This window comes from Dermacentor andersoni, chromosome 9, assembly GCF_023375885.2.
Source record: "Dermacentor andersoni chromosome 9, qqDerAnde1_hic_scaffold, whole genome shotgun sequence".
In the NCBI taxonomy this organism is placed as follows: Eukaryota; Metazoa; Arthropoda; class Arachnida; order Ixodida; family Ixodidae; genus Dermacentor; species Dermacentor andersoni.
Window position 1 is genome coordinate 51,770,993 of NC_092822.1, and position 18,644 is coordinate 51,789,636.

The 18,644-nt window shown below is 44.2% G+C and overlaps 1 protein-coding gene across 2 annotated transcripts in view; it reads right to left on the minus strand.

Annotated features, from left to right (window-relative positions):
- Positions 1 to 9,277: 9,277 nt before the first annotated feature.
- The window catches only part of Sec71 (ADP ribosylation factor guanine nucleotide exchange factor Sec71), a 64,071-nt gene continuing 54,704 nt past the window's right edge, over positions 9,278 to 18,644 (minus strand). For both annotated transcript variants that reach the window (XM_050175864.3, XM_050175865.3), the window contains exons 24-28: positions 17,270 to 17,352; positions 14,112 to 14,245; positions 11,866 to 12,150; positions 10,735 to 10,953; positions 9,278 to 10,456 (exon numbers count right to left, since the gene is read on the minus strand). In XM_050175864.3, the coding sequence (XP_050031821.2) occupies positions 10,322 to 10,456; positions 10,735 to 10,953; positions 11,866 to 12,150; positions 14,112 to 14,245; positions 17,270 to 17,352 (856 nt within the window). In that variant the 3' untranslated portion in view covers positions 9,278 to 10,321. The remainder of the gene's footprint in view (positions 10,457 to 10,734; positions 10,954 to 11,865; positions 12,151 to 14,111; positions 14,246 to 17,269; positions 17,353 to 18,644) is intronic.

Here is an 18,644-nt window from a genome sequence, read left to right on the forward strand (position 1 = left end):
TTGACAATAACGACTACACATATATAATATATGCTATACGTATGCACATATATAGTGTTCATTCTTTGCAGTCACTAGACAAAAATTGGCAGTCATTTTAGCACACGCCAACGAGGGTGAAGGCAAAAGCCTGCGTGCTCAAGAGGCACCCATTAAAGGGACCCTGAAACGCTTTTGACGATTTTCTACAAGCGTACTGAGTCGTTAGAGTAGGTCCTTCTGATCATTAATTGACACATCTAAGTGCTCTGCGTAAAGCGTGTAATTTATTATAAGGTTTTAAAAATGCACATCGCTGCCGATCGCAGCGCACTGCTCGGCGGAATTTTAAGCCGCCCCTACCCATATGACCGAAATAACCCATATGACGTCAGTGGGGCGAGCTATCCGATTGGCTGACCAGGGCGCGTGATCGATAATTTTTCCAACTTTATGGTAAACAAATGATCTTCGTAATAGTTGGAATGTTAGTTAATTTGTTTTTATAAAGAGAAAGTAGCAGAAAGAGAATGCACAAGAACAATTTTTCAATACACTTAAGCACTTCCGGCACACAGCAAGTGTCGTCTGCTTGTGTTACAACGTACTCCATTTTGACGAGAGCTCCGCGGTCAGAGTTGGTCTCAGTCTTTTCGCGAGCACTATGATTCGACTTTGTTGCCTTGTGGACTGCAAACGTAGCGACTGGCAATATGTCAAGCTGTGACATCGTGTCCCTCTGCAGGGCAGCGTACGAGCGAACTGGCTGCTGCGCATCGGACTGCCGCTATCCGATCGGCGTCAGGATTTGCACGTTTGTAGCCGTCACTTTACACCGGAAGACTACTAACGCACTAGCGTTTCGCGAGTCCCGTATTAAGGCAAACGTAAGCGCAAGGGGACAGGGTCTGGCCGCTTGACTGTGCCGTAACGGGATGAGCCGAGATGAGCAGAAGGGCAAAAGTGAATGGTCTGCATGGTGCAGCCACCTGGTGGCATAGAGCTCAACCATACACAGTAGCAGCAACGAAGCGTATTCTTTTTTGCTGCTCGTGCGTATTTTTCGCAGGAGTGTAATCATCAACACGTTGTTTTTATAAATGTTTAAAATGTTTTACACTTGGCTAGAGCAATATTAGCGCTTTGTTTGGCTGGTTAAGCGCTGCGCCAAAAGTGTCTGGACCGTGCAGACCGATCAGGCCGCTCACGTACGTCTGCGCCAAAGTTCCTTCATCAGCTTGAGTTTATGCCTCCAGTCATTTGCCGATATGACCAGCTTGCCTGTGGCTAACGGAATACCAGACACGTTCGGCGCTACGACAGAATGCTCGCAACGCACGCTGCTTCGATAGCTCTCGCTTGGGGTCGACAGCCAAGCGGCTAGCGGAGAGGTTTCGCGCGGGCGGGGGCGGGCTTCAAAACAACCGGAAGTTGACGATGTGACGTCGCATCGTGACGCAGGACCAGTGAAGGCGGAGCTTAGCCCCACTCGCTCGGCGAACGAGTTGAGGAGGAAAAGCATGGCTGGGGAGGAGGGTAACTTCTAATCGCGTGTAGCTCCATTAATACGTAACGCCTCACTTAAATTGTGGTGCGAATGTTCTACTTAAGCTGTACCCTACGCGTCTACAAAATTTGTCCGAACCGTTTCAGGGGCCCTTTAAGTTACTAGACATTCTCATTCGAATACGTTGCTACTTCTTATTACTTGTTTTCTCTCACTAAAGGTTGTGGGTTTGAATGTCCTAACTAAAGCTGCCTTAACTGTGCCTTAATCAACTTTGCCCTAATTAATACCAGAGGTCGTGGGTTAGAGTGCCTTAATGAACTCTATTTATAACTAACTAATAATTAATGGTGCCTTTTTTGGCATTATTAGCGGCATCGGTGTGGTGGTGATGTGGAAGAGGATGACAACGAACAGGCGAGCAGTGGCGCGAGCGCTCCGATTTTCTGTACTTCACTATGCGACCTTGAAACATAGAGATCTAAAGCTTTCGCCTTAATATGTATTGAATTCAAGAGAACTGCTTCGATGTAGGCCTAGTGTGGTATATTTGCTGAAAGGCATAATTGCCGCAAGGACAGACACAAAAGGAAAACACATCGACTGCAACACGAGCAACACTTCTGCTCCAGCGGTGGCTGCATAGGGCACAGCTCAGCGTGACTGCACAGACCCCATCTTGAAAGCGATCAGCGATGGGTACATAGTCTAAGTGCACCGAGGGCTGATAGCTTCGCGTGCGCTGTGTTCTCACCGCTTATCGCATTGAAGCAACAGGCAGCACAGTCAAGTCACTCGCTGCTGCTGCCGCTCTTCCTCACGCCAGCATTCTGACAGCGAGCGATTAAGTGGTGTGTTTATGTTTGCTTGTGCACGTGACACCATGCTTGTCAATTTGGTTAGTAATTAGTGAATATTTACACGTTTATATGGTCGATAAAGCTTACTAACCTTACTTTGTATAGCTGTCTAATAATTTGCTATTGCAATTGATGCTTTGCTTTTCGAGCAGAACTGCGACATTTTTTATTATAGATGGTATATTAAATATGAATATCTGAAATACTCTTGGTGCTAATGCGCAATTACCCATTTGGTGGGGCCATCAGTCAGGAGCCATTTCGCGCATTTAGACGCCGTGCAGAAAAAGCGCTCAGGTAAAGGAACACAGTGATTTTATATTTTTTATTTTTTTTTTCTGAATATTTATTCACTCCTGCAGCTCTCAACCGTACTTGAGCACTCTGCGGTAGTGCTCGAAGCATTCTCCTGAGCATCCATGGAGAACAGGCTTTGCGCTGCAGATATAGGGTCTTCATAGTCGCTATATGTTTTCTAAAGCACTCTCATCTGAGGACGGTTGCTGACCATCTGAAGGCGAAATATATTCATCCACAGCACTAAAATAACCTTCTGATTCACTGAACTTACGTGAATTTCATCCATAAAAAGCACATACAGGAAACACCACCATTCTATTGACACTTCAGGCCAGAAATCACGCGAAAGTCACTTAAAGCATGAATAAAGGGGGGAGGGAAAGGTGCTGGCCTCGTCTGAAGATATCAAAATGTTCAATTATTACTTTAAAAAAGTTTCTCAATAGCTGCCACTGCTAGCATAACCAAAATATACCGGGAAACCCAAGTACATGTGCTAATCAGATGCCAGCCGCATTTCGCATGGAACATTTTTCATGGAACATGGAACATTTTAATTGTCAATGGACCTTTCCAGAAATGTGCTTGCACCGTCAGCAGCGACCGCCACTCCGACTTCCCATACTGCTTTGTGGTCACTGCTGACAATGAGTGAGCATTTCCGGAAAGGTACATTGCAGTGCATTATGATTAGTCAAGGTCAATAATACAGGATTTTTCGTTTGAAGTGCAAGTCTTCAAACGAGCACAAAATGAAAATAATACTTTCACGACATCCTTTTATGTGGTTCTTTCTCTCTTTTTCTTGGGGGGTATGGATGGGGCCCTAATGAAACCCTCAGAATCAGGGCTTAAAGTCTCCCTTCAGTGGAGAAAGGGCCCTCATAGGGTGGCGACCAGTATAGCGCACGCGCACTCACACACGCTCATATATATCAGTGAAGCGTTGAATCCGGATGTGAAACAGATCAAAGAATTGAAGCATGCAGGAAAAATATAAGGATTTGCCTGAAGTTTCGGCTGGGACAACTGTTTGGGACGTTCACTTTCCGTTACATTATTAGCGCTGAAAAAGCAGTGTAGTGAAGCCAACTTTCTCTAGAATTAAGGAAATTTTAAATGCGCAAGCATTTTTATACCTGCCCAACGAAAAATTTATCCGTAATGTAAGGCTCATAGCCTGTAAGCAATGGCTCATACCCCCTTAAGCATGCAAAAAATGCAGTGAATCATGCCCATGTAAGGCAGAGGCTACAAGCACTCAGCAAAGGGAAGCAAACATTGCATACATTTGTTTAAATCACCCATACAACACACAGAACAGCACACGTTTCGATAAAGAACAAGCTCAGAACAAACATCTGAACCATCAATAAAGCATTACATGCCCCCTTAGCAAACACAGTGGTGGTTTTGCAACAGCTTTGCTAAATTAACCTTAAACCTTAACTCTTTAAGGCATTGTGTACACAATTGTGTATGCCAAGAAAGTACGTCAACAGCAAAATCATTCATGGAAGCAATGACAATTAAAATGTGTCGCATGCATCTTGAAACTGTTCTAATTGGAATCATGTTGAATGTTTGAATAACGGGCTCAAAATGTTTTAGTAAAACGAGTAATAAGATAGACGGTTGTGTGTAGTTGCTCGGTGCAAGTATGTTGTATGTGGTGGGTTCACTCCTTTCATGGTTTTTCACAGTGTTGCACCAGGCCTGAATTTTAAGTATCTATCCAGGCAGGATAGGTGCTTTTCAAGCCTGCTAGACATGAATAGTTGATGTTCTCATATGTGATGTTCCTGCAGTGAGCTCTTCCATGGAGTTCTTATTCTGTAAACTTGATGAAACTCATTAAAGAATTGAAAATTCTTAATCTATTCTGTAGCCGTATGCTTTTTATGATTATGAATATATAAGAAATGCAATGATACTAAGTTTTCAATCAGCAGAATTCATTGACACCTGAAAGGGTTAATTAACACCAACGGTCGTGGGTTCGACTCCCACCAAAGGTTGAGGGTTCAAGTGCCTTGACTCGATCTTAATTAAATGTGGTTAATTAACTTCAACTCACTAATACCGATAGTAGTGGGTTTGAGTGCCATAATGAACTCTATCTTAATTAAACCTGCCTATAAGTGAATGATCGATGAGGGTTGATAAAGAGTTTATACTGGCTGGATCCAGTTCCATAACATTGATAATGGCACTGGGCAGCATGGAGATGAGCTAGTGGCACAATGCTTGAATCGAGTGAATATTTTAGTGGATGTTCTGTAAATAACTACATTATTCTTATTGTGTTTCAGGCATTTACTTAATGTGTCGATTCAACCAAGTACTTGGAAAAAATTGGCACTTTGCAAACTTTTTTCAAAAATAACTTGGGAGGTAAAGGGTTAAAGATATATGCACCCAAAGCAAGCGAGTCTAGCTGCAACACAGAACATTAGCTGCCTTGCTTTGTTGACAACCTCAAGCACTATTCCATTATATTTTATGGTTTCACACCTACTTACATACAAAAGTGGACAAAATGCGTGTGCCTTTCGTAAAACAGAGCGCTCATAATGCACGACTACACGAATGAAAATTAACTGGTAACCTAAAGAAACCAAGGTGAACATATACTAATTCACGACCAGGTAGATTTAGGCTCATGTATGAAACAGTATGCTGTGTCAAGAATCTTAGGTGTACTGTCATGTGCACAGCCTCGGAGAAATGGATGCAGTTGTGCAACAATACCTGCCTTCCTGTTTTTGCGCATGCCACATCAACTGATAAATCATGATTATATCACTAATAAACAAATTGGAATGTTAGAAGTGCCCCTCACAAGGCATGACTAGTAATAAAATCACCTCCAATGCTTGTTGAATGGCTGCGACAATGCTACAATTGACCTGCCAAGCCCCCCCACCCCCGACTTTAAGCACATCTCAATATGTAGAAAGAAATGTCAATATGCATTTGCACACCCAAGCTGATGTGATTGAAGTGCTCTGGGGAACGAAAGCAGTATGCTTGAAACTGTTCTGCTTACCTTTAATTTTGTGGCCAAATAACACATGCAGGCCTCTCCCACGAGGCCAAAAGAATGCACATGCTGCTGCACACAAATACACTTAGATTGCATCATATTAGATGCAATCTAAGTGTATTTGTGTGCAGCAGTATGTGAGCACGCACACATGCACGAACATAGATAGAAGATAACTCCTTCAAAACTGCTTCAGGCATTTTAAGTGAGCCCCCTGAAATTCGACAAAAATATTGCACTCAGATGATCTCAAACATGCAATTAGCATGTAAACTTGTGAAGTGTTACTAAAGGATTGGCTCAAGTAATACCCCTGCGTCCTTCACAAGGGCAAGTCGACTCATAGAAAAGCATGCAAAAAGTCCTTCTTGTGTGTCCGGTACCAGAAAAGTCGTACCCCAAGAGTCAAAGCTCGAAAATACATTCATGATATCCAAAATTCATTATAAACATAAATGCTGATATAAATGGGAAAAAAGAAAATCGTGATCACGTCTATGCAAAAAAAAAAACCGCAAGCGTGATGTTTTTGACGGGCCAGCAAAGGGCATCTCGCAAATACTAATAACCCGTAGGAGGCTTACTGCGCCGATCTGTAGCACGGGTGCAACAAGAAATAACATATACGCGATTTGCACCATTGCTAACATACAACCGTGCACTTAGCGTGAGCATTATCACATGGGACCGGCACATTGGCTTGCTGGCTGCGATCCAAAGAAGCCAAACAGCCTGTCAAAATGCGCACGAGCGTCCAGAATACGTGCCATTTCAAATTGCTCCTACATAGTACAGTTGCCAACCAATTCATTTTTTGGACATGTGGCCCCAAACTTATATATATATATATATATATACAAACAATCATCAGTCTATCCCATACGTGTTCTGGCTGCGGTGGCCGCATTTCAATGGGGGCGAAATGCAAGAACGCCCGTGTCCCGCACATTGGGAGCACGTGTGGCCTTGTCGCCCCCATTGAAATGCGGCCCCTGGTGGTCAAAACTAATGTGAGTCCTCGACTACAGCGTGCCTCACAATCTAATCGTGGTTTTCGCACGTAAAACTCCATGATTCATTCATTCATTGATTCATTCATTCTCCTACGTGTGACCTCGCACTCTATCACCAATAAAGTCTACTGGTATCAATATACCGACAGCGTGAGCTCCCAGCAATGGCTTGTCGCCAGCCACTCAGCAAGCTGTCAGCTATTTTCCTCGCAGCCCTAGTGTGTAAGTCATTAGGCATAACCTACGCCGATTCATTGGAAGTCTGCAACCAAAGTAGTGGTGCAGTGCTGAGTCGATGCGCATGGCAGCCAATTTGTCCACGGCCGCCGTAATGTGCGAAAAATAAAACGGTGTAAAAAAATTCGCAGTGCCATGAAGTGTTCCAATAAGCATGCAGGTCCAAATAATCAGGCACCTGAAAAGCTTTCGCAAACACTTTTGCTGCCAGAAACACATTTTGGGCCACGTGCAGCAAGAAAAGTTGCAGGATAATACTCCACAGAAATAACGCACGACAAGAAAAATTTTAGATTCGTTTTGTTATAGCCAATAATTCATTACACGTCTGTTCATTATATCAAGGTTAAACTGCAAACGATTGTCGGATATAATGAAGCAAGCAAGAAACTTGGCTGGCCGTGCTTCACTGCAGCAAGTCTTTTAATGCTAAACGAAGCCAAAGTTGCCACATTTGAGGCAATATTCGGTTGCAGTGAAGCGAACATTTATTTCCTGGAAGCTTGAAATATTTATTCCGGCAGTAGAAATGTCAAATGCTAAGTAAGAGCAACTTGAAACCATACATTCTGGACACATGTATGTACTTTGGCCAATGGCTTGGCTTATCTGGCACATGGCCTGCAAGCCAAGTTGTCAATCCCGCAGTTGCAAATTAACCTTCTCAGTGCAGCAGGAAATTGCCCAGAAACTTTCCAGAAATGTGGTGCGCAGGCAACTATGTTTTGAATGCAGGTGTTAAGGCAGCCCATAAGTACTACGCACAATTCCACTGGATGGATGGATAGATGTTATGAGCGTCCCCTTTGGAATGGGGCGGTGGGTAGCACCACCAAGCTCTTGCTATTATACTGCCTAATGTCCTACCTAGGTTAAACAATAAAAGAAAGGGAAAAAAGAAAAACAAAAGCTACCATTGACAAACAACACCATCTAGTGTAAAAAATTGCAACTAGAAGCAAGCTGATGGGTATGCATGCCACTGGTTCACATTGCGAGGTACGTTTCCTCAAGGACTGTACTCATCATCCGACTATACTATCGGTACAAATTTCAATGACTAGTACACTTGTCGGCAGTAGAGAAAGGGTTAACGACGGTTCCAAGTGCATGTTTTTGCCATTTAGTGTTGCTTACATGCCACATATTGGCATGGCAAGCTGCCATTAGGCCATCAAAATCAACATGAGGCCCTTTACTGTCCCGTCAAAGACATCATCCGTATGTTTCTTTCACATGAACCCGATCACAATTCTTGTTTTTTTGACAATATCAGCATACTGTCATGTTGTTGTGACTCTTGTGTGGGCGTACTTGTGCCCAGAAAAATAACTAACACACAAAGCACAGCGACAGCGGCAAGCACAGTTATCAGTGGTCAAACTCTGGTCTGCAGGTTACGTGCGTTGACCGTTTATACATGAAGCACCATACATTCCAGTGCACTCCACTGGTGCTCACATACATTGCAGAGTGTGCACCACTGTTCACGTCGTGCACGCAATCCAATTGTGGTTAGCTGGTGAAAATGATTTGTTTCACTGTAGAATCAGCAACAACATTCACAAAGGCTCCCGATATGTGTAGTCATACCTTGCATCAAGCAATAACATTGTAACAGTGAAAGGTGAAAATGTAAGGTAAAAAATGGTCACCGGGAATATATAAACAAGGTATACACGTCAATACATGCTCACGATGGATGTCGGATGTATAATGAAGGTACGGTAAACGTCCGTCAAATCTCGAAGCTGTAAAAACTGGAAAAATATTTTGAGATAAGCGGAGTTTCGAGATAACCGTAATCGTGAAAATAAACATCTGCGATTAATACGCTGTGGCCACATTGATGGCGTCACTGAGGGCACTGTAAATGAGAGGGAAAGAAAAGAAAGACCTCGGCTCCCAGCTCCCCGCTGCTGCGCGAGGCCACAACAAAGTGGGAGTGAGCAGACGAGCAAGGAAGCGCGAGTAGTGATGGACAAAAAGGGGAGAACGAAAAGCAGGGAGTGCGGCCTCAGCTAGCAAGCTGCCAACGGGTGAAAAGTGAGGGCAAGGAATGCTGCCATGCCGCGCTGTTGCCTTTTCTCCGTCATTTTTGAAGTTGAGATATTGAGATGTTCCGATCTGATCCAATCAAGAGGTGAAAAACGCAAGGGCCGACACCACGGCCAGAAAAAAATTTCCACTTAACTGATATTTCGAGATATTATCACAGTTTGAGTTAATGAGGGTTTCCTGTATTTTTGTTTCAGTTGGAACAAGGTTCGCTTATGCTTTTATTCTGCACCCACATGCTAATGCAGCACAAATAGAAAAAACACAAAACACAGGGTAAAGCCTGAATCTATTTCATTTATTTTTCCTCTATGGCCACAGCCTGCTTTTTATACAAGCTCTTGTGCAGACAAAAAGAAGCAACAATGTTTCTCACCTCATCAAGCACGCACACACACAACAAACACACTCACACACGCTGGAATGTCTCTGCTTTCTCTGGGCAAAAATAAATTAATGACTCCGAGAAAAATACACTATGGTACGACAGTCAGCACGGCTAGAAAAATGGTGTGGCCATGATTCCTTCGATGTCCTGTTCCACGCCCAAACTGCTTCAGGACGGCATAGATTCACAAAGAAAAATGACGAAATAAAGAAAGAAGGTAGCCACAACAATAAGTCCTAACATATGTTCCTTGCGTTGCATAGAGAACATCATTCCTTTTCAGCGCTGACCCCAACGGTGACATTTCAAAAGGCTCATCCGTTTTCGTTTTTTTTTTTTCATTTTCATTGTTGCCGCATTGCTTGATTCGGTCGCCAGCTCATCACCCCTGTGCACTAAAGCACATTAACATGTAAAAGAGAGGTGAGAGGCTAAATCACTATAAAAGGGCTTTTGGGCATGCCTAAAATGCAAAAAGGAAGAAGATGAAACAAACAAGATCTGTACGTCTTTTAGAAAAGATCGCCATCTTCTCGTCATGCACAAATTGCTGTTCGGACATTATATAACTGGACATCACCGGAGGAAGGTGTGGTGAAGAAAGGGCCTCTTTCTTTATTCTTATTTAAGGACCTCCACTGCTTCCCACCTATTGCACGCTCACGCTTTCAATGAAAGCTCAACTCAACTACCAGTCCAATATCTTGAGCACATGCATGCTATGGACTGCCGGGACATGAGGTTTCCAACGTAATATAAACTGCTTTATGCACTACTGCTAGTCTGGCATCCTTGAACATTCTCACCAGTAGCACATTAATTTCACCAGTTCGCTTCTTCGAGTGGACCTGCTGTGCATCGACCAAAAAGAAAGAACAACAGCACAGAGGGCATTGAAAAAAGAAAACATGTCTGTGTAAGCAACAACGGCGACTAGTGGTGCGAGATGTTGAAGGCGGTTCCGACACGAAGGAAGAACTTCCGTAGCACTGCCCGTATTGCGGGCTTCACCTCCATACAGGTCAGCTCGCACAGGTACGGATAGTAGACCGAGGCGTGGGCCCGAAACTGCAAACAAATGAAGAGAAGAGACGCGAACGATTAGGTGAGTCAGATTACCGGAAGTCTGCGGTAGTGTTCCCACTTAATAGCTGCGTGAAAACTTCTTGCGCTGAGCTATTCCTAGCGAAGCAGACGGTTAACGCTCAGCTAAAAGTGTCTATTTATCGAGACTGTGGCCCCAGCAGACACTTTCCCTAGATGTCATTCTAGCAGTTGCTATGCAAAACTCTCGGTGCCACGATCGTGCGGCTCGGAATGAACGCTCCGCGAGCTAGTGGGCTCACCCGTTCGTCGTCGAGCCGCTGGACACGCGTGAGGAAGAGCAGGAGCAGGGAGTCCCAGGACTCCCGGTGGCTCTCGGTGGCCAGCGCCAGGTAGTACTCGAGCGCTTCTCGGCAAACGCCGATGAGACGGTCCTGCACTGTGTGCCACGCCTCCTGGCGACCCTCGTCTCGGTACATGCGAAAGAGGATGCGCAGCACGCAGGCCAGGCTCTGTGCCTCCTGCGCGCACCATGTTGTGAGAGCACCAAACAGTGTGAAAAAAAAAAATGCAGAAGATACAATGCACGCTTTTGAATCTACGTGAGCGAAGCTTTCGAGAAGCAGCTAATCAAATTCCATGAAGCTGTTCCATCTTCCGCAATGCGTTTTGCAGCATAGCAATTACGTGCGTGCCCGGAAGAAGCAAAAACGCCCGCCAAGCGACCCAGTGTGATCCTTGCAACCATGGATTACACTGTCTCTGGGATAGGCCTAGTTAACTACTGCACCACCTCTAAGACTGCCCCACCTTACTCAGCAAGAAGCTGATCGAGCAGATGTGCCAAAACTAAATAAAAAAGGCGGAGAAAGCTTTGCTTTCTATGCCATTTCTATCCTTATGATTAGACATATGACACACACAGGGCTCAGATAAAGAGACACAAACTGGTGCAGACAGCAAGTATGAATGCAATTATGCGCGCTTACGCATTTCGGAAGCACACAAAACACACAAGAGGCTTTCAGATAAACTTCAGAGACAAGTGCAAACACTAAGTACTACTTGATGTCACAATTAAATGTTGCAAACACAGCCACCATTACTGGACAACCAGATATATACGTCACGTCACGCAAAACATGTAGTGGAGTTACCACAATTGGCAGATAGCATGTAGTGACATGCAAGCCAGTTAAGATTTCATACAAACATGAAGAGGGAACTCGTGGGTTGTTGTCTTTTCAAGCCACAAGGCAACAGCAGCTTGTAGGCTCTAAAGTGTAGAGTTGTTTGTGACCCTACCAGACTGCGGCACGCACGCACACACACACACACACACACACACACACACACACACACACACACACACACACGCACGCATGCACACAAAGATCTAGCTCCCCCTAATAAAAGAAGCTGTTGTGACCTACCTGAGTGAGCAGGTTGGGCTTGACGTTGCCACGGAAGCCCGCACGCCACAGGAGGTTGCGCTGTTCGCTATCAGAGTTGAAGGCCTTGGCGAATCGGTGCGACTCGAGCAGGCAGTCCACCAGCTGGAGCAGTTGACCTGATGTCAGAAAGCTGTACATGCCTTGCTCCTCCTGCTGTTGCTGCTGGTCGAGCGAGAGAGAGCGGGAAAACCGCTCGGTCAGATAGCCCATGCCACCTGGTCCCGATGGCTGCTGCTGCTGCTGCTGCGATGGCACAACTTCTGCCTGCAAGGTCCACAAATTCCCTGTACAGTGTCTGAAGCTGTAAGAGTCCATGGACACCCAAGATTCATCCTCTTCGAACTGTACCCGCGAACTTTTCCTTCCCGTGCAGGCAAAGCTGAAGGGGTGGAGCTACTGCAGATTTACTACTGCACCGATCAGAACCCGGAAAGTTTGTCACACTTTTTCGCTTCTGCAACCTCACACAGGCTTGTTTACTTTCACAGAAGCCGCCACAAATAAACGGGCATAAGCTTTGCAGGTAATTTTTTTTTTCGTAAGTTTCGACAACTTTAGTTACTGTTGCAATAAGTCTCTGATATGAGCCGAGTGGTGGGCAAGCAGGTGACGAATTGTCACATATACGGAATTTTACGAATCATCCATTCCTATATAGATGTTCTCTCAGACGGGATTCTTTCTTTCCTTTCACAATTTTTCAAGGCACCGTGAGCTTCTTGGACAGAACCAAGTTCAGCTGTGAGAGGGAACAGCTCAATAGGCAGGTCCTGTTATGCCAAGCTGCTGCTTTCAGTCTGTTGAGCCCCGCCCATTGCTTGTTAATGAAATGCAATTTTGAATGCCTGAACTGTAAGCCCCAAGGGCAATGCAGGGTTATTCTAGAGTAAAGAAAGAAAGGAAGAAAGATCACACGTGGCATCAGAAATGAAGTCTAAACCCCAAACCAGCACCTTTCATGGAACCTTTCCTGCGCTGAATGGTCCCAAAAATGCGTAAGATCCGCGATGGCACTATGACATCCCTGCTTTGTGGATTGGGAGTAAGATTTGACACGTAAATTTCTGGCCTAGTTTTATTTGCTGAAAAGCCATCCTTTTCCGAAAAAAAAAAGAAAACACGCAGAGAGAGCTCTGAAAGGGTAACTTATGAGACTCGCTGTAATGTGCCAATTGCATTTAGTACAAGTTGCAACATGTGAGCCCTGACCAGAGTGGTCTCCGCACCCAGCTTATGGCAGTAATTTGTGACACACTCAAGAAAAGCTGGGGAGAGGGTCTTGCTTAACCCTTTTGTCTTGCGCTTTCTTTGGATGTTGGCGGGCTTATATCGCTAAGTGATAACGCCCAATCCCGGCGAGAGCCCATGGCGTGCCATGACGAAGCACGCCACGCTAGGGAAGTTGGGCTACCCTGCAGGTGAGTGAATGAGCTACTTGGAAGGCTACGGGCGCACCGCATAGAACCAAAGATGGTGGATAGCACAGGAGTTGAGGTGCATTGTGGGAATGGCAAAAGCTTCCCTGGATATTTTTCTTGGCCATTTTGCGCATTTGTACCACTAGCCGAGCCCCAAAGAGTGTTCTGGACCCTCCTTTTGCATTGAAACTCATAATGAACATGATACTGTTTTACATTTAATGATGCCTGCACCCCTTCCCCCCTACCTGGCCATCCAAGGTTATATATTCTTTTCCCACTTGCATAATCAATCATTGCACCCTACAAAATTGTATTGGCCGGTGATGACGGTTACTCCACGTTCAGCTAGCATCTGCAAATAAAGCGCCTTTGCAGTTCCTCCAGAAGGAATAAACTGTTGGGCTAGTTGGTCTGACATGTTAACCGGAAAACCAAGCCTGAATAATTTACACAAGGACACACAGAACAGGTGAGGACAAACGCTTGCAGCTCCTGCTTGTGTAAAACCTGTGCTCTCATTACAAAGTCAAGTTCTGTTTGCAAGTAATATTTTGTTCGAGGTTACAGTGGATGGCATCAGAACCCTGATTTACAGCTACTTCCATTTTTCATTTGCACCTAGACCGTTCTCTTAGAAAATTTTCTCCGTGTAATTACCGCACCCCCCCAACTTCGTATCAATTTTCTGTGAAAAAAAAAAGTGTGAGCATTATGTAAGTAAATGAGGTAGTACCTTTAACTCTTTTTGCACGCTGGATATTGCTGCTATCTATAGAAGACGGCAAGACAGAAATGCGTAGTTACCTGTGCAGCTGCGAGGTTCTCTGCGTCCTCTTTCCGACTCGTAGCCGGGAAGAACACAATGTTGTCGATTGTCTGAATGAGCTCCAGCTGAACCACGCACTTGATCTTCAGGGAGTTGAACAGCACCTCGTCCTCTGCACATGCAAGCATAAGGGTTTTTAGTTGTTCACAGAATCTGTCAAACTAACGATGCTCATTACTAGAGACCCAATGTTTCGGCACTAAAAAACGCTGCTTCAAGCACCCATAACAGACGCTAGATCTGTAATTTAAGCATACATTGCCACCAAATACTCTCTTTTAGGCGTGTACAGGCTCAATTATTAAGGAGTTCCGCTGTGAATCTGATTTTATGAAGAACACAGCCCACTGAATCCCTATTTCGTGAAAGTGATTTTATTTTCTCAATAAAACGGAAGGAGGCAAGTTGCATGGGTTACAGATGATTTCGCTGAACTCTAGAGTGACTAGACACGATAAGAGAAGTTATGAAAGCTGCGACTAACAAGCACCATCTCAAGATGTTTGGGTTTTATGTTGTGCTTTTTTTCCCTCAGTATTAGTTTTGTATACAGTAAAGGAAACACTCAACATCCACCAAAGTCAGCAGCACACAGTTTTACTTTGGAATGTTTGATGACCAAGGCCCTCTGGAATTGGCGAATGTTAAATGGTGAGAACGTTTGACAGCTCTTTCAAAACCGAAAACCCAAAGTTTTGTTCAAGACAGGTTAAAGTTTAGAACTAAATCTATCATCAACAAGTCCATTGGGGATGGTGAGGACTCACATATCCGGTCACAGTTACGACCGAGCATTCAAGTTTCTCAATAATGTCGGCTACAGATGTGAAGTCGGCACACAAGTATATGCTAAGTCGCTTTCAAAAGTATCGCTGCGTAGAGAATTATGAGCCCATCTCACAGTGAAGTTCTCATCTACTGCAAAACTGTCAATAACCGCCTTTACACTGAGAATGTAATTCTGGTATTAATCAGCCAAGTTCTCCAGTGGGTTCAACATTATAAACAATATAAGACTACAATATAAAACACGCAACAAGGCCCTGAAAATCCAATATAGGCATTAACATCGAAATAAGCTTTTATAGTAAAATTTTTATAGACCCGTAATTCATGCTTATATGTCAAAAAGGAACGATAAAGATGTAAGAAAAAAAGAAGGGGATTTAAACTAAAGCTAGGACCTCTAATCGTTACCACCAGTGCGAAATGAACAAGAAGTGCAACTTCACATTTATGCAAGACTAAAGATCTAGATTTGTCAAAACTATGCAGTTTTGAGACGGCAGTCCTTCTATCTCAAATGAGGTCTTGGATACATGTGCTACCCTTGCATAGATACATAAAATCTATACATACATGCACACACATACAATCCATAAATATGCAAGCAGTCTATGCAACTTTGTTGTTCTCCTGAGTAAAAATGTTATGCAGCTCCAACACAAATGTTGGAATCTACGTGAAGCTGGTAATTAAGTGCTGTGCAACTAAGCACAATGCGCACAATTGTGTTTATTTTCATTCCACGCAATGTGTAATCTCATGCAATGTTTGCTTATGTACTGCACAGCTCACAGCTTTTAATTTTACGCAGTGTTGATATTCTCTTTAGTACAACGAAAACCTCGCCACCTGCAAACATATTTCCTGCCTAAGTGCAGTAATGTCATTCTAACACTGGGATGCTTGTGTAACCAATCCGAGAAGCCTGTTAACAAACTCTTAATTTTAATCAGTAGAAGCCAGCCAACAGAAAATGACAACAACAACAATGATACCTAGATTCCAACAAGACAGACGTTCATAGGAAGGCATGAAGTGGTCAACAGTGGTCAAACAATGGAAGCCTTGGGTCAAAGCCAGATTTTAGACAAGGTTAGGTTAGGCTAGGTTCGACTTCTCTTTGTGAGAGCAACGACATCTGTACCCATAGGGAAATGACGGCTTCAAGTAATTACAGAGTAATACACAGCAAGCAGCTGCCATTTCCCCTACAAAAATCCTCTGCGATCATGCCCGATCAAGGCCAATCATCTGTAATTATGCGGCGTTATACGCAACCACGTGCAATAACGGGCTGAGTGCTAAAAGCGCAGAGCTCGAGTATGCTTTAATGTAAACTTGCTGTTGGCGCTCTGCCTTCCTGTATGCTTTCGCTAAAACTAAAGACAAAAAGTTGGCTACTAGCTGGATTGAGGAGTATGACATATTTAAAGCAACAACAACAAAAAGGGGAAAGCACGTAACATGATACGCCCGTCCAGTCTTCATGCTGTGTGCTTTCGTTCTTTCAGTGCTGTAAATATGTCAATCCTTTGCTAAACCTTTTCCTTTTCCTGCATTTCCATGCTTACAAGCAGCCTAAAGGAACAAGAGAAGCCTGTAAAAGTATTTTACTAGCAGCACGTGCTTGTAACCTAATGTTTTCCCTCGCTGTGAACTATCGCCCGCTTTGGTTTGTCACCAAGGTAGTGCGACGTTGATTACTCTCACACAGAGGACTTATAAACCTTTTGATGAACCCCTAACAGTTATTAGCTGTAAAGTTCAAAAGTTCTGTGAGTTGGGTAAATAATAGTAACTACAATACACTAGTGTAGGGGGTCACACTCTTTTTCGAGATGTTGATAAGGGGGCTGGTCATATCGGCATAATTTTTCTAGTCGTGCATGAACACCTCGGTCCTTTTGTACCAATAAAAGGGACGCTATTGTTTTCACAATGTATTCATTTCTTCACGCGTGCACACTATGGACCTAATGTTAATCTATTCCTTGACACAGTCACTTTATCCACTGCTTAGGCTTGGTTCGGCAGCACACTTGTCCTCCGTGACGTGCATGGTGAGCGACTTTGAAGCCTTTCGCAAAAATGATCGAAGACACCGAATGTCACAGGCTTATGTCCAAGAGTAGATAACCATTCCTTCCTTTCGTCTTTTGTTTCTTTAAATTTTGGGCTGACAAGTTGAGCATGCGACTTTTACATGAGCGCGGCCCTTAGACGAGTATATACGGTAATGCAAAGTCAGCACTTTTGGGCAACTAAAAGTGTTACATAGCACACAGTTCTAGCTGTGGGAACCACACCAGAACACGCACTTCCGAGCAACGAGGAGGAGCAAAAAACTCACTTGATCTTGTGTCCGTGTCATCGTGACCACTCACTGCTTCTTGGTTTCCACTACCATCCTTGTTGGGTTTCCATGTGAGCAAACTGGGCAAAAGTGAAGAAATGAAGCACATTACTTAGCACAACTTCATCACATGATATGCATAAGGCCCTTCGTTTTCAAATAAAACCCGATAATTCCCGATTTGGGCATCCCGAACAAGCTTTAAATTGGGTTAAACTCTATTTTTACCTCAAGCTCCGCCCTTTAGTAAAGGCTAAGAAAAAACTGCAGGCATCCAAAGGGCGCATCTCATATCTGCGGAACCACTCGGTGTTTGAAACAGAACGAAGGTATCTTGTTCTACTTGGAGCTGTGTCCCAGGAGCGTAAGCATTCACTTTTGAAGCTTGCATAGTTCTCGGCCCAAGTACCTGAAGACATTCTCCCAAAAGATGGGCTTGAGTGAAAAACTCTGGACTGAGGCCCCGAACATGAAGACCCCCAGGTTAACAAGAAAATAGCACAAGGCAAGGAGGCCCTTGTGATGGTGCGCAGGTATTGTACAGGGATGATCACTGACCGAAATAAGAAGCCTTATGATAAAATCCACAAGCTACTAGCTTCAGCCCAAAGTAAACAAAGGATTGCCAAGCACGGCTCCATATTTGTTGTCCTTGTAGGGTTTCATTAACAAAGTGTAATTAGAACCTGCCAATGAGGATAAGTACAGTGAAGTTGACACGTGACTTGCAAGCAGCAGTCTTTGTCATTATATGTTTCTGTGAGTGATTTTGCCTGGGTCGATCGTTTGTGAAAGTTGCCAGGAAAATCCTTCACACCTCTTAAATGAGGCTATGGGTGGCAAAACTGATACTGCAGCAAAACAGACAGCTTTAGATTGGTGTTCACGGGTAAAGATAAACTCCTTACGTACGTACAGAAATATAGCTCACCTCAATGTGTGTGCTCCGCAGGCTACCGGGTTTCTGTGGTTCATGTACGCTGTGTTAATATACTACATCTTTTGGCGAGTTTGATGGGAGCTAAGAAATAGTGTTCTCAAAATTTGGTGTCACCCAAAGATTTCGTTCCAGTGTGAATTGCCGAGAAGGCTGCACTCTTGCTTTCACAATGGTGAATTAGGCTCGTCTTCCTCTCAACACGCCTGAATCGCGAGCTACGAGTGCTTAGAGCACCAAATTTCTACGATTTTTTAGTGATTCTGGCATTCATAGACCTGACGAGATGGGTCAGCATGAAAATGACACGACGCGTGCTAATGAATTGCCTCGTCTTGGATTAGGATTAGGCCCTGACCAAAGCAGCGTTGTTCCACGAATTGCGGTGTTCAGGCACTGCGCAGGCCGACATCGGGGAGTGCGCAGAGACAAAGT